The following is a 21,405-nucleotide window of genomic DNA, read 5'->3' on the forward strand; positions in this document are numbered from 1 at the left end:
GTCGTAAGCGGATTTAAAATCCACAAAAGCCACATACAGTGTCGCTGAGCTAGCGGATTGCATATGGAAATCTAAGGCTCAAATGTTGTGGGCTGTCCCTGACCCTGGACGAAATCCAGTCTGAAACGGGTAGAGGATATTATTTGCATGCACCCATTTCTGTAGTTCTTTTAGGACCATTGTCGTGAACAGTTTGCCGGTGACATCCAACATGGACAGCAGCCTGTAGATGTTAATATCCCTTCTCCCCCCCTTCTTATGGATGGGTATGAAGACAGACTGCTGAATTGAGAACGGGATTACTCGTTCTCTGCAAATTCGGGCAAATAGAATAAGCATGACATGTGCCCAGTTCTCAGGGTCCCCTTTTAACACCACGTTAGCTAGGCCATTAGACCCTGGGGCTCTTGATTTCTTTAGTTTGTTTATAGCTAACACAAGAGTCTTCTTGTTCATTTCCAAAGGCCAGGCCAGGTTGGCCGATGAAAATACACTTGGAGCTGTGGGATCATAGTATTTTGTGCTAATATGGACACACCAGACTGCTCCTGAAATCGGGTTAACACAGTTCTTGTCCCCCCTAGCTTTTTCCAGTAATTTCCACAAGGCTCCAGAGTCCGTCTCGAATAGAGCTGAATAAACTGTTCCCATTTCAACCTTTTAATAGTGTTTTTATTGGTTTTTAACCAAGGACGATATTCCTTTTTAATTCGCACAATTTCAAGCACACAATCCCCCAATTGCTATTTCAGGGTAATTCGCGATCTAAGGCAGCGAATATCCCTGCGCATTAAGTGCTTACGGTCACGGATATTTATGTCAAATACTTGGGTGGACTTAATGTTGCTCACCACCGTGGGAGCTCTATTACAGCACCACTCTTCGTGCACCACGGTATAGAGCCATGCCTCAATTTAATTTGCCTTTTTACCCTTGAGTTTTTTGCAATCAAAGTAACCCTCTTTGAAAACCTGTGCACATAGTTTGCCAATTTTGACCTCGGTCCAGCAAGGACGGTTCCCTGCATGATTTTGTTCAACATTGCCACTCATGTTCGTTTTTAAATCAAGTGTCAACATAGTGTGTTCACTATATGTGTTAGAGACAGATCTGAGACTGTTAACCATTTCCAAAAAGCAATTATGAGTTCAGAGTCACCTTCCCCGACCCCCACAGACCAGGTAGAGCCACCAGGGCAGTCCCCTTTCGATCGTTCATTGAGCAGGAATACATTCCAGTCCTTCAAGTAACTAAGCCACTGCCGCCCCCTGGGTTCGATGTTTTATATGGCATAGTACTTGATTTGGACACATTCTCAAAAGCTGGCCCTTCAGATCTATCCACACATCTGCCATTCCAATCGCCACACAATATTAACTTAACGGATTATGAACTGCCATTTCTCCCCAATCGGCCAGGACGAGGTCTAAGTTGTGAAACACATTCTCGACCAAATCCTCACCTGGCGGATCATAGATGTTTATAATTAACATACGCTCAAGGTCTTTCCCCACTTTCCTAGTAATTTCAACTGCCAACAAATTTCCCTCTGACTCACTGGGGCTAACTAGTGAGGGGTTCAAACAATTTCTGGCCCCAGTCAAGACCCACCAGACGGTCAACCCACTTTCCTTTTAACAGCATTAGATTTAAATACAACAAACCCATCAATATTGACATCAAATGTTACCCAAGTCTCTCTTGAAGTGCAAAATGACAAATTCAAGCAGAGCATTTGTCCCCCACCCCTTACACATCCAGTGTGATAAGCCACGAGTGTTCCAACTCAGTATCTTACAGCTTCAATGATTATGCTTGGATTTGGGAAGGACTCTCTGCAACCATTCACAGCCCTTAATGTCATCAAACTTAACCCCTGAGTCGAGTGGTACATTTACAGTAGGGGCTTTTACCAGAGATTGTGGGCCCTTAGTCTGGTGGCAGCACACCGATACAATATCTATGTGCTCCTTCTTGTCCAGCTCAAGGCCAAGTAGTTCAGAGATGACTGGTGCTGTCGTATCATGAAGGCTGTTTCAGGCAGGCAGCAATGGATCCTGGTGGCCTTGCCCGCTGTGAGGGTGAGAGGCTCAATGAAGTCAAAATCCCCAGAATTCAAAAGTCTCTGTGAGGGAACATCAGAGTCAACCTATTCAGGTTCCGACTGCCCTTCGAAACTAATATTGGCCCAATTGTAAGGAATTTTTGGATTGAATACCCCAAACCTCTTGTTCCTCAACTGCGAGTACACTTAATGATTCATAGTTCCGGGAGATTTCATCAGACACAGGTGGCAATATATTAATTGCCTGTTGTGGACCGTCTTCATTCATCAGCCAGCTGGTCAGAGTACCAGCACCTTGGGCTGATCTCCTTTTATGGTGGACAGCTAAATTCCTTAACTTTTTAGTATTTAGAAGGATGTCTGATCTCACTGTGGAGTTGGGATTCGATGGTGAACACCTGTGTGTTCTGACCCTTTTTTGCCTTTGCTGCCAAGGTTTGTAGGCGCTTTTATTCGCCTAAGCTGTTTACCAGTGAGTAGACTAGATTGCGAAACTTGGCTTGCTTCATTCGCTTCATCTACTATATTTAGATCAGCAGAAGCAGCGATAAGGCGTTTCTGTGCAGGAGCATTAGAAGCTTCAGTGCAAGATTTAGAATTGCTGAAGGGTTGCTTATTTGGACAAGTCAGATCTAAAGGAAGTGACATCATGGCCCCTTGATTTGTAAGGTCTTTGTGAATTGCCCCACAAAGTTTCAACAAGATTTGAACTGCAAATTGAAGAACCCCAAGACTGAAGCCACTATTGGGTCATCCACCAGTGTAGCTTGCGGACTGAAGTTGTTATTAACAGGAGATGATAGAAAATCCGTATTTCTTTCATAAACCAATTTGGGGCTTCCAGATAGTCTCTCTTGGAGGGTTTCAGCATGGATAATCTCTGTACCCTTGCCCCAGGCCTCCCTCGCACGAAGCCTCATAACACCCAATGTTACTAGTATCCCTTTCCTCAGCCGGTGTATTTGAGGGACCTGCTTCTTTGTCAGAGGGATTTCCTAGGTTTCCATGTAAGGCATAGCACAGCTTTAACAATGGATTATTGTCAATTTCATGAAGCGAGAAGCTCTGACTCTCCTGATTAGGGTCTGCATCCTCCTCCACGATAGATATGTTTGGTGGCTTTTTCAACCCCCCATGCTTGGATGGGAAATAAGCGTTGTTAATAGTACCACTCACCCCTCCTTGGTTCACTGGTGCTGGGTCTGAGTGTTCAATATTCCCTAACATATCTGAACTCAATGGGTTGTACCCCTTTGTGCTGGTGTTAAGATTGGGGTGTCAGGTACTGTCAGGTTACAGTGGCATATTCTCAATTACATTGGGTCAGGGGAGACACATATTTAGTATAGAAAGGTTTTGGGAAGTTATTATGGAGTTTAATTTTAAAACAGCCAATTTTGCCCTTAACATTCATTGCAGTCTATGGAGAATGCCCCAAGCCAAGATGGAGGTCCTCAGTCTAAATTCTAATTGGCTGGTGATTGTTTATAGGGAAGACAGTGAACATTCTAAACTGCCTTTCATCGTCTTTGCCCAGCTGAGAGGTCGTGTACTAAGCTGCTCCTGCTTAACTTGTTCAGGGGTTTCAAGTTCAAGCAGTCGAGCGGCTTCTTTGGAAAGTAAACAGGAATCTTTGTGGAGTTCGTTTTGGCACAGGACAGGAGTAAGAAGATTTCAAGTTGCCTAAGAAAATAAGTTTCCAAGACTCTTCACAAGATAAGTTCTTTAAAAACTCAAAACTCTTTATCTAATGTTCTTGTTGAAGAGTTAAATTGATTTTCAAGTTCATATGAAAACATTTAATAAGAACTGTAGTGCTATCATTTGTTTTTCTTGGCTACGCTACGTTTTCTATCAAGCGCGTGGTTTTTCCGTTAACAAAAGCCTGCGCGGGAAAGTCTTCGCTTGAGAATCTAGCGCAAGCTCTTATGTGTCACGTGATACTATAGCGCGTGTGTTTTTCTACCCGCGGTTGGTTTTCAGCGCATGTGCGTTTACTCGTTACTTGGATAAAGCGCGTGTGTATTTTTCCCGCGGGATGGACATTATCGCGTGTGCTTTTTACTCGCTCCTTGGATAAGCGCGTGTGGATTTATCCCGCGGTTTAGACTTGAGCGCGTGTGCTTTTTACTCGCTCCTTGGATAAGCGCGTGTGGATTTTTCCCGCGGTTTAGACTTCAGCGCGTGTGCGTTTACTCACTACTTGGATAAAGCGCGTGTGTATTTTTCCCGCGGAATGGACATTATCGCGTGTGCTTTTTACTCGCTCCTTGAATAAGCGCGTGTGCATTTTTCCGCTGTTTGGTTTTCAGCACGTGTACGTTCTACACGCAGTTTGGATTATTATGCGTGTGCTAGATATTTCCACGTGAAATTTTTCGTCGCAAGTTTCAAAAAACAGTTTAAAAGTAAAAGACACTCTAAAAATAATATAAGAAATGTAAGAACTTTCCAGAAACACTAGAACTTCCATTTACTTTTAATGAACTTAAGACTTTGTTCAAGCTTCTTGAGTTTTTAGAAGATGATCTGCAAAGTTAATTTCACATTCATGGACCTACTGAGAAGGCTGGATGATCATTGAGATTCAAGTCAACTAGTAAGGAAGTCTAGTCAGCTTATCACTTCTCTGGGCATTCTGTAGAGAAGTTCCAGGTATGGTTTTTACTATTTTTGGTAAAGGATATTGAGAATTAAGGTTAGTATAGTACCCAATAATTAACAAGGTGTATTATATGTTTATGTTTTTACTACAGGTGAAGAACCAGCTAGTCAATAGCTTCCAGCCTGATGTTTTTTTAATTTGTCCCTTCCCCCTTTCCCCTGGAAGTGAGGTAAACTGAGCAGTTATATAGTATCAGCTCAGAGTGCCACATATTGGGTGGATTGTCGGGGGCTCAGCAGCTTCCGCAGACACCAGGATCTCAGCCTGACAGAATGAAAGGCCAATAAAAAAAAAGTCTGCCCAAGCTGTATGAACCCCGACGAGACAGCCATGGAGGTGTTGAGAGAAAGGATTAGGGAAATTAGAGAAGAATTACGTGTGGCTCATCAGGAATATTCAAATCTTAATAAAAGAATAGATGAGTTAAATTTAAAGGTAACACAAATACAAGAAATAGAAGTTAGAAGAGAAGTGGAAGTTTCGGGAGGTGCAGGAAACCCACCTGAGTTGGTGAGAGTAGGGGAAGAGCAAGAACCTAGGCTTCCAAGAGAAGTGGTGGGTGGTTTAGGAACTTTAGTTATGCCAGTTCCTTTGGCTGCTTCTGAGCGTTTTTTGGGAGATTCGAGAAAGTTTCAAATTTTTCAGACTCAGTGTGAATTGCATTTCTTAAGTCGTCCTGAGTTATTTTCAACGGATGCTTCAAAGGTCACATTTATATTATCCTATTTATCAGGAGAAGCTTCTGCGTGGGGAAGTCTTTTGGTGAGTCAAAAAAGTTTGGCTTTGAATAGTTATTCCCTGTTCCAGGCCGAATTTAAAAAGATGTTTGATAAGAGACAGGTTTCTTTAGAGGTAGATGGAGAACTACTGGAGCTGCGTCAGGGAGGAAAGGAGTTGATTTCTTATATCACTCAATTTAGAACTTTAATTCTAGAGAGTAGATGGCCAGAGGAGAAGAGGGCTTCCTTATTTTATCGGGGCTTAAAAGATGAATTAAAAGATGCTTTGGCTGGAGTTTTAGAACGACCAACTACTTTAGATGCTCTAATTGATTTGGTAGTTCAGTTAGATTTTCGTTTAACTGGAAGACGTTTAGATCGTAGACGTTCTCAGGGAGAAGTTAGGTTTCCAGGAAGAGTTGAGAGATCTAAGGTTGAGGTGGTGAACAGAGAAGTTAAGTCAAAGGTAAATGAGCTGCAGAGTCGGGTGAGAGGTCCGTTGTCAAAGGAAGAAAAGACAAGAAGAAGGGAGAATAATTTGTGTCTATACTGCGGTAGGAGTGGTCATTTCCTTGAAAACTGTCCTTTTACCTCCAAGAAGATCTTCAATTCTTCAGGCAGAGTACAACAAGTGGCTAACACGATACAGACAGCTGTCCCACACATAACTGTGAACGTATCCTTGATGTTTGAAAAGAAAATCCTAGGTTCTGGGCCAATTATTATTGATTCAGGGGCTACAGGAAATTTTATGGACAGAGGATTGGCAAAGGTTCTAGGTGTTCCTTTAGTGGCTAAGAAAGAAGTGGAGCAGGTAAGGGCAGTTGATGGTACATCTCTTTCTTCAGTTCCAATCACTCATAATACAGAGGTACTTGAGATGGAGTTGACTGGAGGTCATAAGGAAACTATCTCTTTTGAATTAATTGACGCCCCAATCTTGAAAATAATCTTGGGTATGCCCTGGCTTACTCTTCATAATCCTAGAATTGATTGGAGTGCAAGAATTGTATCCTTAGAATCAACTTTTTGTAAGGAACATTGTTTCTTAGGAAAATGTCATGAAGAGGAAGAAAGATTTGTGAATTCAGTTTCGTTTTCACTTGCAGAAAGAGGGGCAATCGGTTTTGATGTTGGAGCAGTAGTGGGTGAACTTCCTACTTGTTATCAGGATTTTTGGGATGTATTTGATGAAAAGGAAGCTGGAGAGTTGCCTCCTCATAGACCTTTTGACTGCAGGATAGATTTGGAGCCTGGAGCTATTTTACCTAGCAGTAGGGTTTATGCCTTGACAGAAAAAGAGAATGACTATTTGAAAGAATACTTAAAGGAAAATTTGGCTAAGGGATTTATTCGGCACTCTCAATCGCCGGCTGCATCACCATTGTTCTTTGTGCAAAAATCTGACGGTTCTCCCAGAACTTGTATAGATTACAGGGCGGTAAATAGAATGACAGTAAAAAATCGGTATCCTCTCCCTCTCATCTCTGAGATGTTAAATCAAATCCAAGGTGCCACCATTTTTTCTAAATTGGATTTACGTGGAGCTTATCATCTTGTACGAGTTCAAGAGGGGGATGAGTGGAAGACGGCATTTAAGACCAGATTTGGCCTGTACGAGTACCAAGTGATGCCATTCGTTCTCTGCAATGCCCCAACGGCTTTTCAATTTTTTATCGATGAGGTTCTCCGGGAATTTCTTGATATTTTTGTTATCGTTTATATTGACGATATTTTGATTTTTTCCCAAAATTTGGAGAAACACAAAATTCACGTTCGACAGGTCTTGAGAAAATTGAGAGAGAATAATCATTACGCTAAATTGGAGAAGAGTCAGTTCCATACGAATTCGGTAGAATTATTAGGTTTTGTGATCACTCCTTATGGTCTGGAAATGAATCCAAAAAAGGTGGAAGCGGTTCGTGATTGGCCTACTCCAACGAAGGTGAAGGAGATCCAGAGTTTTTTGGGATTTGCCAATTTTTACCGAAGATTCATTGAAGGCTTCTCCAGTTTAGTAGCTCCAATTACTTGACTTTTGAAGAAAGGAGTTCCATTTGTTTGGGAGGTTAAGGCTAATGAGGCTTTTCAAATATTGAAGGAGAAATTCACAACTACTCCTATCTTGATTCATCCTGATACTTCTAAGCCATTTTTTGTAGAGGCTGATGCTTCCAATGTGGCAATGGGAGCAGTGTTGTCGCAGAGGCATAATGTTACTGGACAATTGCATCCAGTGGCCTACTTTTCTAAGAGGTTCTCACCAGCGGAAGAAAATTACACCATTTCAGATCGAGCGCTTCTTGCGATCAAAGCAGCATTTGAAGAATGGCGACATTTTTTAAAAGGAGCACGTCATACTGTGACAGTATTAACTGAGCACCGAAATTTACTTTTTTTGAAGACAGCAAGAACTCTGACACCTCGACAACTAAGGTGGTCTTTATTTTTTGCAGATTATGATTTAATAATTACTTTTAAGCCAGGAAATCAAAATAAAAAAGCAGATGCTCTGTCACTGCAATTTCCAGAAAGTGAAGTCAAGTCGGTCTGTGAGTCACTTCCATTGATCGCTCCAGAACGTTTTGTTCTTGCTGGAATTGAGAAGGAAAACAAAATCTTCAAGAAAGTACGAGAATCCATCTCTGAGACACAACTTGAAAATTGGGTTTGTTTGGATCCAGCTCGCAAGATTAAAGATGGTTTGCCTTATCTAGACGACAGACTCTATTTACCATCTATTGAACTTAGAGAAAAGATTTTGAAGGAATGTCACGAATCAGTTCTGGCAGGACATCCAGCATATCGGAAAACTCTAGAGTTGGTCAGAAGACATTTTTGGTGGGATAAAATTCGACAAGATACTCTTAATTTTCTTAAGACCTGTGAAGTTTGTGCTAGATCTAAGAACCTCGTCGGAAAGCCTTCTGGGTTATTGGAACCGTTGCCAGTTCCACCGCGGCCTTGGTACTCAGTGTCTTTAGATTTCATCACGGATCTACCACAAGATAAGGGGTGTACATCAGTATTGGTTGTAGTTGATTTACTCACTAAAGAAGCACATTTCATTCCAATGGAGGGAGAGGTTACCGCCGATAGTTTAGATCACAGTTTCTTACAAGAAGTAGTAAAACTGCATGGAAGTCCCAGTCAGGTCATCTCAGACAGAGGGTCTCAATTTATTTCTAAGTTTTGGAGAGCTTTTTGTAAGAGATTGGGAGTTGAGGTATGTCTATCATCAGGTTACCATCCCGAAACCAATGGGCAAGTGGAAAGGATAAATCAGGAGTTGGAGAAATATTTGAGGTATTATCTGCAGACAGGGGAAGAGTGGGTAGATATGTTGTGGGTGGCAGAATTCGCATATAACAACTGTAGTAAGGATGCCACCTCTATGTCTCCGTTTTATTTGGGACGAGGTTTTCATCCTCGTTTTCTTAGTATTGAGATCAATAATGATTCTGGAAACCCGGAAGTGGAAAAGAGACTAGAAGTCATGAAAAGAAATTTGGAAAAGGCAAAAGGGGTGTTGGTGGAGAGTAAACAAAAATATAAAAGATTTGCTGACCTTAAAAGAAAGACTAGTCCTCAATATAGTGAGGGAGATTTGGTGTGGTTATCAACCAAGTTTTTGAGAATTATAGGAAGAAATAAGTTTTGCCCTCGTTTTGTAGGCCGTTTGTTGTCGAAAGGGTGATAAATCCAGTGGCTGTTCGCCTTAGATTACCAAGACATATGAAAACTCATCCAACTTTTCATGTTAGCTTGTTGAAACCTGTGGTTAAAGGAACTAGATTGACACCTACTCCTTCAGCAGTTGTAATTGAGGAAGATGATTCAGAAGAATTTTTAGTTAAGAAAATTCTGGACTCTAGAAGAGTGAGAGGAAAGCTACAGTATCTCATTGATTGGGAGGGTTTTGGTCCTGAAGAACGCACTTTGGAGAAAGCAAGTGATGTGCATGCTCCTCGTTTGGTTGAAAGATTCCATAAGAAATTTCCATTGAAAAGTGGCCCAGGGACTGGGCGTTAGAAGGGGGGTACTGTCAGGTACTGTCAGGTTACAGTGGCATATTCTCAATTACATTGGGTCAGGGGAGACACATATTTAGTATAGAAAGGTTTTGGGAAGTTATTATGGAGTTTAATTTTAAAACAGGCAATTTTGCCCTTAACATTCATTGCAGTCTATGGAGAATGCCCCAAGCCAAGATGGAGGTCCTCAGTCTAAATTCTAATTGGCTGGTGATTGTTTATAGGGAAGACAGTGAACATTCTAAACTGCCTTTCATCGTCTTTGCCCAGCTGAGAGGTCGTGTACTAAGCTGCTCCTGCTTAACTTGTTCAGGGGTTTCAAGTTCAAGCAGTCGAGCAGCTTCTTTGGAAAGTAAACAGGAATCTTTGTGGAGTTCGTTTTGGCAGAGGACAGGAGTAAGAAGATTTCAAGTTGCCTAAGAAAATAAGTTTCCAAGACTCTTCACAAGATAAGTTCTTTAAAAACTCAAAACTCTTTATCTAATGTTCTTGTTGAAGAGTTAAATTGATTTTCAAGTTCATATGAAAACATTTAATAAGAACTGTAGTGCTATCGTTTGTTTTTCTTGGCTACGCTACGTTTTCTATCAAGCGCGTGGTTTTTCCGTTAACAAAAGCCTGCGCGTGAAAGTCTTCGCTTGAGAATCTAGCGCAAGCTCTTATGTGTCACGTGATACTATAGCGCGTGTGTTTTTCTACCCGCGGTTGGTTTTCAGCGTGTGTGCGTTTACTCGTTACTTGGATAAAGCGCGTGTGTATTTTTCCCGCGGGATGGACATTATCGCGTGTGCTTTTTACTCGCTCCTTGGATAAGCGTGTGTGGATTTATCCCGCGGTTTAGACTACAGCGCGTGTGCTTTTTACTCGCTACTTGGATAAGCGCGTGTGGATTTTTCCCGCGGTTTAGACTTCAGCGCGTGTGCGTTTACTCACTACTTGGATAAAGCGCGTGTGTGTTTTTCCCGCGGAATGGACATTATCGCGTGTGCTTTTTACTCGCTCCTTGAATAAGCGCGTGTGCATTTTTCCGCGGTTTGGTTTTCAGCACGTGTACGTTCTACACGCAGTTTGGATTATTATGCGTGTGCAAGATATTTCCACGTGAAATTTTTCGTCGCAAGTTTCAAAAAACAGTTTAAAAGTAAAAGACACTCTAAAAATAATAATAAAAAATATAAGAACTTTCCAGAAACACTAGGACTTCCATTTACTTTTAATGAACTTAAGACTTTGTTCAAGCTTCTTGAGTTTTTAGAAGATGATCTGCAAAGTTAATTTCACATTCATGGACCTACTGAGAAGGCTGGATGATCATTGAGATTCAAGTCAACTAGTAAGGAAGTCTAGTAAGCTTATCACTTCTCTGGGCATTCTGTAGAGAAGTTCCAGGTATGGTTTTTACTATTTTTGGTAAAGGATATTGAGAATTAAGGTTAGTATAGTACCCAATGAATAACAAGGTGTATTATATGTTTATGTTTTTACTACAGGTGAAGAACCAGCTAGTCAATAGCTTCCAACCTGGTGTTTATTAATTTGTCCCTTCCCCCTTTCCCCTGGAAGTGAGGTAAACTGAGCAGTTATATAGTATCAGCTCAGAGTGCCACATTTTGGGTGGATTGTCGGGGGCTCAGCAGCTTCCGCAGACACCAGGATCTCAACCTGACATGGGGTTGCGGGGGGCTTTCCCAGATCTAAGGCTGTACACCTTGGAATTGCATGCGAGGGAGGGTTTGGAACACCCCTGGGCTTTTGCTGGCATTTTCAAAGGTTTTCAGCAGATAAGACCACAATAGAGGCTGCACAAAGTTATATATTGAAATAAGTCCCCAAAAATAAACAGACTCTACATGTCTCAACTTGTTCCCGGTCTAAATTTAAATGCTGCCTTGTTCTTGCTTTGGCGTTAATGAATCTTGTGTTGCGGGAAAGATGGGGGGGGAGAAGGTTGCTCACCACCCCACCGTCCCCCAAATGGGCCACTTTCGCTTGCCACTTCCGCGCTATGCTTTGTGCATTGCGTTCATGATATGGAGACTGCTGACAGCGGCTCCTCCCAAAATTCAAAGACACTGCAAAAAGACTTGCCGGGTCTCCACAAACAGACCACTGTCACTTGCCACTTCTGGTCTTTTCTCCAAACAGGCTTGGTTACCAATCAGTTATATTTGTGCCTACTTTAAGGAGGATATATCAGACCTCATGAAATTCCCATTGACTTTGAGGTACCCAGTGAGAGTATGTACCACCTATTAGAAAACATGTTTATATATTGCATTTATTTATTGTTTATTCATATGCGCTTCAATGTGTGAAAGTAACAAGGGAATACAGAAATCATTCTTAGGCCTTGAATATTCTGATTGATCTAAACAGAAAAACTAGCATACTAGGCCTGAGGACATTTCTCCTAGTGCAAGTGCATAAAGTGGTACAGTTGAAACCACGCTCGGGAGGCAGGGGATGGTAAATGGTGGGGGGGAACAGGACAGCCGAACTAACTGGTACCAGTGCATTTAGGTCATGCATGTGTACAGACAGAGGTGCAGAGACATGGGGGTGATGGGGGGAACAAAGAATCCGGTCCAGCAGGGCTCTGGGTTAAGTGCAGAAAGGTTTCCCCGCTCAAGGAGCGTAATCTGAAAGTGCAGTAATGTTGAACAAAGTGCAGCGGCTGGCAGGCAAGTGCAAAAGACTGGCGGGGGAGCCTTGGACCTGTAGACTGTGGAGGCGTACCCGGCAACCAATCAACAAAAACTGAACAGTGTTAGGGGAGGAGAAGGACGGTGGAGAGAAAAGAAAGGAGGTTAGCAGGGGAGCGGGAGAGAAGGCGGAAGAGAAAAGCAAGGTCTTGAGGAGTTTCCAGAACTCAAGGTGCTTCGGCTCAAGATGGAGAGAGGCAGAGAGTCTGTTCCAGAGGGAAGCACCTACAGAGGATAAAGATCTACCCCCAAATATCTGTTTGTGAAAGCGCCTCACCTGCAGAGAGTCGGATGACGACCGGAGGACTCTAGAGGGAGAGTATTTAGGAAGAGAGCATTGTAGATAGTGCAGGCCCTTGTCCCAGACGGTCTTGTGGATTATGCAGAGGGTCTTGAACTTGATCATTGCAGCCACAGGGAGCCAGTGGAGGGATTTTAGCACCCAAGAGATGCAGTGCCAGAGCTTGAGGCCAAGGATAAGTGTTGCGGTTCTGTTCTGGATGAGTAACAGAGGATGGAGAGTAGAAGTAGGAAGATTGAGAAAGAGACTGTTGCAATAGTCCAGCCTAGAGAGAACCAGGGCTCTCAACGTGAAGAGCCTCTGGGGGAAAGTGAGAAAATTTAGAATATCTCTGAGAAGGTGCACTTGGTAGTTCAGACCTCAGGGGTCCCAATGAGGACGATCTCTGTCTTATTGGCAATCAGGCATAGATTGTTAGCAGCACACTAAGCCTGAATAGCGGATAGACAGTCAGGGATGAGCGAGGAGGAGGATGAGGCCGAGGGTAGCTGCGTGTCATCTGCATAACACTGAAAGTTAGAGGTAAGGTAGAGATCCTGTGGGCCAAGGGGGCCGTGTAGATATTGAAGAACCAGAGGGAAATGTTAGATCCCTGGGGGACACCACAAGTAGAGAGAGTGGTAGAGGAAAGAAAGGGCCCGGGTTCTACATGGCAGGGCCGGTCAGAGAGAAATGAGGTGAGCCACGCCAGGGCCTGATCTGTGAGGCCCAGGGTATCCCAGAAATGGGTGATCAGGATGTTGTGGTTTACCCTATCGAAAGCAGAGGACCGATCGAGAAGAATGAGGACAGAGGGAGAGTTGGAGTCAAGATTTGAGAGCAGGTCTTCACGGATGTTCAGAAGAGCAGTTTCCATGACTCTGGATGCTCTAAAGCCAGACTGATGGTCATGGAGACAATCAACTGATTCAGTATGGAGGGTAAGTTGAGTGATAGTCAGCTTCTTCAGGAGTTTTCCCAGGAAAGGGGTGATGGAGATCAGGCGATAGTTTGCCAGAATGGACGGGTGAGCGGGGGGTTTTTTGAGCAAAGGATGCACAAGAGAGTGCTTGAGAGGAGAGGGGAAAAACTCCAGTAGCGAAAGAGGTTGCAGAGGTCGGCCAAGGCTGACGTGAGAGTGTCAACATTGTCCTTGATGGTTTTGGAAGGGCAGAGGTCCACCTGTTTGGACGAGGCTTTTACAGACCAGACTTGTCTAGAGACCTCATCATGTGTGACAGGGGAAAGGGAGGAGAGAAGAGTGGGAATGGTGGGTGCGGACGAGGGGGGCCCAAGAGATTTTGGTGGTGAAGTGTGCTGCCAAGGCTGAGCAAAGGGCCTGGGAAGGTGTAGTAGAGGATGCGGCCCCGGTATGGTTGGCCAGGTCCTTGCAGACTTTGAAGAGTTTGGTTATGTTGTTAGATGCCACAGAGGTGCAGGCTTGAATGTAGACTCTTTTCTTGGAGCAGATGCAGAGTCTATATTGCCTTTGAAGAAGGCGACAGGCCAGTTTGTCAGAGGGTGTACTTGAAGATCCCCATTTCCATTCTGCTGCTCTGCGCTTACATTTAAGGGTGGTTCTGCACTTACATTTAAGGGTGGCTAGATCGGAGTCGTGCCAAGAGTTGCACTTTTTGGCAGGCTTCAGTCGGACCCTCATGACGGGGGCAAGAATGCCAAGAGTGTTGGAGATGTTATGATGAAAGTTGGCGAGGGTGGGAGTAAGCTGCAGGAGTAGAAGAAGGAGAGTAGGTGGAGGCAAAGGCAGCCACTGAAACTCTTTTTATGGGTCTGATTACCTTGAACGCAGGAGGTTGTGTGGGGTGAGCTATTGCCATAGGAGAAGAGAGCTTCAAGTGAGAAGAGAATGATCAGTCCATGAGAGTGAAGTAGTGAGATGAATGGAGAGTGGGATGTCTGTGGTGATGAGAGCATCCAAGGTGTGACCGGCAGTATGCATTGGACCAGAGGGTAGAATGGAAAGAGAAAGGGATTCACATAGGTTTCGGAAAGGTCCTGAAGAGTCAGGAGAGTCAAGATGGATGTTAAGATCCCCAAGAAGGAGGAGTTGGGAAGAGCAGGAGAGAAGAGGCCAGGTCAGCCCATTCTGAGAGGAAACGGGTGGACTGGCCCGGCAGCCGATAGAAGGTTCCCAGAGTAAGAGAGGCGACAGGTGAGAGACAGAGCCTGCAGACCAGGCATTCAAACGAGGAGTAGACCTCCTCCTGTTAACAGGGTCCAACATTACAAGTGAGTACATTTTATTTTTCAACTGTAACAAATGACATTAACAATCTTTTAATAAGTGCAAGCACACCTGTGTAAATTTACCAGAGGTTTGTAATATTCATTTTATACAAGGCATGTGTGAGGAATCGTCCATACCTAGTTAGTATTGTTCTCCTTCATTGCATTCCGACTTACATGATCAATTTACTAGTAAGAAAACTAATCTTCAGCCACAAATTTAAGTGTAAAATATTAAACAGCTAACAAGCCTTTCCCTGCTTATTAAGGATAAGCATGGAACGAATAGCCATAGCAGTCTACTGCAGCTTTATACCTGTTTGGGCAGACAAGGAACCAGCCGGATTTAATGCTGGTGAAAAAACCTGGAAATGCACCAGAGCTTAAATATATTTAAAAGTGTCACAAACATGGAAAGATTTGAGAGTTGACCGTTCATTCAATCAGGATACTTTGGTCTACCAAGTGCATTTTGAAGGATTCAGTATAATTGTAGATATTTGAAGCATAATATTGGTTGTGGGAGGGGAGGACAAATATTTATCTCGAAAGCAGCACTCTGGTTTTAAAATGTGTCATGCTTTTTTTTACCTTTGCAGAAACAACTCTTGCTTCAAAAGAGAATGGCTTATCACTTTGATAAAATGCAAAGGCTTGTACGTAGAAGAGAGCAGAATGAGAAGATGCCACGCAAGCAGCTAAAAATAGACAACTCGTCCCCCAAAAGTCCAAGGCGAAGTATGTTGAGTATCCCGATATATATATTTTTAAATGTGCACCCTATGCTCTTTTACTGCACTGTTTCTGTCATTTGAAAATTGGTGGTGAGTAATGTCTGTTTTCAATCATACAGTATTCAAGGAACAATGGGATCACATATGGTCTCACATATGCTCTAATTTAGAACAGTGGGTGATGGTAATTATGTCACACGTGCAGTGTTAGCACGGATATTACAAGATACTCATAGTGGTATGCTATTGGATATTATATAGAGCAAATTGTGCCATTGTCAATGCCTATTCATCCATATGCTAATTTGATTTTTAAAGCACTCTAAAGCCACCAAGGTGGCTTCCACTATAGGGTCCAGCAACAGATGAGACTGGAGTTGGTTTAGGTTTTAAGTTAGCAGAAGTGGAGGGACGTTTTTGCTGCAATAATGATGGCGCATGCAGATCAGATGTAACCAAGCTGTCTGTGCAGGTAAGATTCAAGGTGAATATTTTTGAGTTTAGGGGGCTTCAGACAAAGTCCATTGTCATAATAATATTCTTGACATGCTGATTCTTGATTCTTGATATATGGTCTTATTTATTGCTCATATTTAGGCATTTATATTGGGTTTGAGCCGACACGTGTTTCGACTGATGCAGTCTTTCTCAAGGCTCTGAACATACCTATGAATGCATCAGTAGATAATGTATGACGGAATTACTGACATATGTGTTTGTGTATTGAAACAAGAGCATTCAAGAACCGTGATGAAGTTTTAACTAAATCCAAATATGTCCAATCATGAATAAATCCCCCAATGACCATTTCAAACAAAAATGTGTCATTTTAAATATGAAAGAACATACCAGACCACCCATAAAAACATGTGGTAGTGTTGACTCCCAGACGTGGACTCCCTGCTCACTGTGCTCAGAGAGACAAAGCTTCACCTCACTGATGAGGCCCAACAAGGCTGAAACATGTGTATGGGGTTGCTTTTGGTACTCTTGTTCAGAGAGAGGAATTGCCATAGCATTTCGGTGCTGGACTGCCCATGTGGCCGGGACAAAGACTGATATGCAAATGGATATTTGCCATCTGTGAAAGGTACAGTGAGCAAAAAGCGTGTGCTGCAAACTCTCATCTCAGAACAGGTTATCATGCCATGTTCTTTCTGGAGAGGAGCGCCTGCTACCTTTTTTGAAATATTTGAAAGGAACTTGGGGTTGGTCACCCTGAGTTACCTGGGGGAAACCAGACGTGGACTCCCTGCTCACTGTGCTCAGAGAGACAAAGCTTCACCTCACAGATGAGGCCCAACAAGGCTGAAACATGTGTATGGGGTTGCTTTTGGTACTCTTGTTCAGAGAGAGGAATTGCCATAGCATTTCGGTGCTGGACTGCCCATGTGGCCGGGACAAAGACTGATATGCAAATGGATATTTGCCATCTGTGAAAGGTACAGTGAGCAAAAAGCGTGTGCTGCAAACTCTCATCTCAGAACAGGTTATCATACCATGTTCTTTCTGGAGAGGAGCGCCTGTTACCTTTTTTGAAATATTTGAAAGGAACTTGGGGTTGGTCACCCTGAGTTACCTGGGGGAAACCAGACGTGGACTCCCTGCTCACTGTGCTCAGAGAGACAAAGCTTCACCTCACTGATGAGGCCCAACAAGGCTGAAACACGTGTATGGGGTTGCTTTTGGTACTCTTGTTCAGAGAGGAATTGCCATAGCATTTCGGTGCTGGACTGCCCATGTGGGCGGGACAAAGACTGATATGCAAATGGATATTTCCCATCTGTGAAAGGTACAGTGAGCAAAAAGCGTGTGCTGCAAACTCTCATCTCAGAACAGGTTATCATGCCATGTTCTTTCTGGAGCGGAGCGCCTGCTACCTTTTTTGAAATATGTGATGACTTGTGATGATGAGGGATAAAGAATAAAAAGGTGTGAATTAGTAAAGTCGGACTTCAAGACTTGTGTGTGTGCATGTTCTTTTTTTATTAAGTATCTATTAGTTATTTCTTACTTTCAATTTATTATTATCAGCTTATGTTGGTCAAACTCTAATGTCTTTCCAAAATTGTAAAATTTCATAGATCTTTGCAATGTGTGAATAACATTATGTGATTACTATTGTATTAGAACGTAGAGTAAGTTAAGCCATTCATAGAAATTCTATGTCAAGACCGGAGGCAAGCATTATGCTTCAACTTCATTTATTCCTCTCTTCAGCAGTTTCAACAAAAATCAACTTATGTAAAAAAAAAAAAACAGAATAAATGTTTTGTAAACTACATTTCCCTCATAACACATGAGAGAAATGCTCCTAATCCTTCCTGTTCCCTTCCTCCACTTCTTCTTTCCTGCTCTTCAGCTAGATAAGTACCCCTTTTACCTGAGCTAAGAGCGCAATTTAATAAATTGTAGAAACTGTGTTTTAAATGATTGTGACAACAGTTTGTAGCTACCATAGATCGTAGTTACGATGTTATATGTGATAGCAAACTGATTCTGATGCACCCACAGCAAATACCTCATGACGAACTGTCATTAGTTTCCAACGCGTGAACAGACGAGGCATGCACAGCGAATACCTCAGGACTAAGGAACCCAGTTAGCATTCACACAGGTAATCGTGTGGTGGATGCAGATCCTGTGCCATATGTACGGCACACCCGGGGATCCAGCAGCCGACAGCCAAGACGTAGCAGCAGCCCGCCATCAAGGCTGGGCCGGAGGAGTACATCGGCCCCCTCCCTCGGCAGGGTGGGTCGTAGAGAGCGCAACAGCCCCCTCACTTGGCAGGGAGGAGCCACAATAACACTCATCAGTGGAGCGACAGACAGTGAAAGCGACACAGCACCAACAATAAGCGTGAGCATGGGCAAAAGCCAGAGCCTTTCAAAACAAACTCCCAGCGGGAGAGGTCGCATACACAAGGCGGCAGCTTCAGAAAAAAAAAAGGAAAAAAGATAAATGCTTGGCCCAGCCGCACAGTTGCCTCCTTGTAAGAGGAAGTACCTCATCTCCTTCACCCCATATCAGGGACAAACGAAGAGGCAAGCAAGTAGGTGCTGGCCACTTTCTCAGTCTCACAGCACAACAGTGGACGTGCCACATAACCTGAGACCAGGTATTTGGCACAAGCACCCAAAAAGCTATTTCAACGTTAGAGTGGAGTGAGGCAGAGGACCTGACTCACCGTTTTAAAGAGGTGCTGAGGAATTTACTGGTGGAGGCCGTGGCCCAAGGGGTAAAACCCCTGCAAAACAGGGTCACCACAATAGAAACATTCTTGAGCCAGAAACAAAAGAGCAATGAATAGAGCACGTCCACTAGAGCCCTGCAAGGGAACCCACAGGGGTGTACTGAGACCTGTAAGAGAAAGGCCTCTTTTGACCCCCCGGGTCAACGATACGGAGCAACACCTGAAGAAGCCAAGGAGATACTAAAAGAAGATGAATGGTGACATCACAAGAACCCGGACTGACTCACATATAAAAGATATGATGACCTGCGAATGATGATAAGAGACAGAAAACCATGGATAAGTTACATCCCGAGTCTAAAATGAAATGATTGATGTCAAAATGTCAGAATCTCAAGCCATGAGCGCGATGAAGATATTCAGCCAGTTTAAACGTGTACATGTGCACAGTACCCGCAAGAAGCACGGAAAACATGAGGCTTGCTTATGCTTAGTAGTAAGATAGATGGCGGCAAGCGCCACCTATACATATCTACCTCAAAAGGAGCACTTTATACAAGTATTCTTCCACTGTGCACAATCGACCAAAGGTTACTAAAGGTCTCAAGAGGAGAGCTTCGCAGCAAGCAAATCGAGAATTAAAGACAGAGGGAAACTCAGACGAAGACAACCATGCTAAGACGCCAAGGTCGTGTCAGCTGGAATAGACCCACAGTGGATACAATTAATGAGGAGAAGAACAGAGTATCCTATTCAGAAAGTTCAAGATAAACCACAGATGGCAGACGACTGGCAGAATGAAATCAAATACATGAAATTGCATGGAGAATAAGATGATTTCACGGTGTCGAAATCATGTGACTGAGCAAGCAGAAGGGATGAAAGTTTCACACCTACGCATGGACTCTTGCCATGCCCAGACGCCTTAACATTCCCAGACAAAGAAGTAGACTCAAGGCCAAAATACAAAGAAATAATTGACACATGACCACTGAAGTTATGACTGATTGTTGCAATAATTTGAGGGAGGCTGGGGGTGCAGACAAACGCCCTGCACCTGGCCAGCTATTCTGCACACTGCTAAGCAAGTGGAAAAGCATGAGTGGGGTTGATGCCAACCCAATCATAGTGGACCACGTAATCTAGGGTCCTATAGTTAGTAGAAACAATGGGAAGTCGTACTTTTAGTGACATCTACAGTAGCCATTTTGAAGGAAGGGCTTAGTTGCCCCAGCTGACAATGTTTATCCAATCCCTTCACTCCGTTACCATAAACAGATATAGTGCCTATATTAAAGTTACCTTGCTAGAACCAATCAAGTTGCATGCTATGTTTTGAGCAAATGATACGTCAGTGATGACGGTTTTTGGTATAAATACTATGTTTTTCTGAAATCAATTGTTGAAGCGAGAAGGAAGATCGAGCGATTGCTGGTATTCATAACTCCCTGTTTTTTGTACTTGTCATTAAACGGACTCCCTTTGCCAAACTATCGAGTTGCCATTATTGATTTGATGCAAGAGTATTAATCTGCATCCCCATCCATCTCAAGGGTGCTGCTACTCATCTTAAAGTACTGTTTGGCAAATCCCCAGTCCTATGGGCCGCCTGGGGTCCCTGCTGTACACTTGGTAGCAGAGGATGGTTCGATTAGAATCGATTAGAATAAGACATGCAGTGACGTCGACGTAAGTAACTCTAGGTCCTTGGAAATATCACAAGTCTTTTGCCATCCGGCTAAGTAGACCGAGAGGCTCCCCGTATATAGTGGATAGTCTAAAGTATAAACCCTGCAGGTTGAGGTCTTAAAGAACCTGTGCTTTCTCCCACAAACCCCTTCCCACGTCTACGAGCATCTGAACGGACGAAGATCAAAGCGAGGCGATAACGAAGGCGGTGTTCCCGAGCATCCAGAGAGGAAAAAATGCAAACGGTGAGTGAAAAAGACTAAGTGCTTTGGCAAACAGTTGCATGCCTTAGAGCAAGTAAGGGAAGGTAACGGAGGGAGATGGGACAAAAATAACATCTGAGTAAGAGTAGAATGTATATATATGTCCACTGATTTTTATCTTTTCATGAAATTGTAATTCGGATATGTGTATTAATGTGTATTTTTGTCGTTTAATGGATTTTTTTATACATCCGAATAAACTTGTTTAATTGGCTATATATATAAGGGAAAGAAATATTGACATGAGGGTGGCCGAGCATAGATAGAGATACCGGGAGGATACCCGAGCATTGATATACCGGGAGGATACCCAAGCATAGCGATACCGTGAGGATACGCGATCATAGAGGATACGCCCAAATACCTAGGCTTTAATATAGCGCTAGAAGAAGCCTGCATTTAAAGTCCTCAATGAATAGGACGACATAGGAGAACAGAATCGATGAAAGAGGCGATCTAAAAGAAATGGGCTTACATTCCATGTCGGAATAAATTATAGGGGTAGGAGATTTGTGTAGCCGGCTGGAGTCTGTCTAGTCTGTAACGTCTGTCTTGTGTTTTTACTTTTTTCTGACGTCACGAGGTAAGAACATTTTTGGGGGAAAATAGCATGAAAATTGTGCGATTGTATAGCGCTTGTATAGCCAGGATGTTGTATGATATGAATTGATGGTTGTTGTTTGAAAAAATAAAAGAAAACATTTTTTGTGAAAAAACAGGATTGGAGCTTGCGACGATTGGTGCTCGCTCATATTGTTGATTTTGTTTGAGAAACGTAAAGCATAACAAAGTGTTATATGGGGATAAGATA

At 43.1% G+C, this 21,405-nt stretch overlaps 1 protein-coding gene across 1 annotated transcript in view; it reads left to right on the top strand.

Moving 5' to 3' along the window:
• Window positions 1-21,405, top strand: part of LOC138481266 (fibrous sheath-interacting protein 2-like) — a 2,966,522-nt gene that overhangs the window by 679,240 nt on the left and 2,265,877 nt on the right. Inside the window, exon 8 of the mRNA XM_069613320.1 lies at window positions 15,312-15,450. Coding sequence (XP_069469421.1) covers window positions 15,312-15,450 — 139 coding nt within the window. The remainder of the gene's footprint in view (window positions 1-15,311; window positions 15,451-21,405) is intronic.

The sequence above is a fragment of the Ambystoma mexicanum genome, chromosome 5p (assembly GCF_040938575.1).
Source record: "Ambystoma mexicanum isolate Mex_15411 chromosome 5p, UKY_AmexF1_1, whole genome shotgun sequence".
Classification (NCBI taxonomy): Eukaryota; Metazoa; Chordata; class Amphibia; order Caudata; family Ambystomatidae; genus Ambystoma; species Ambystoma mexicanum.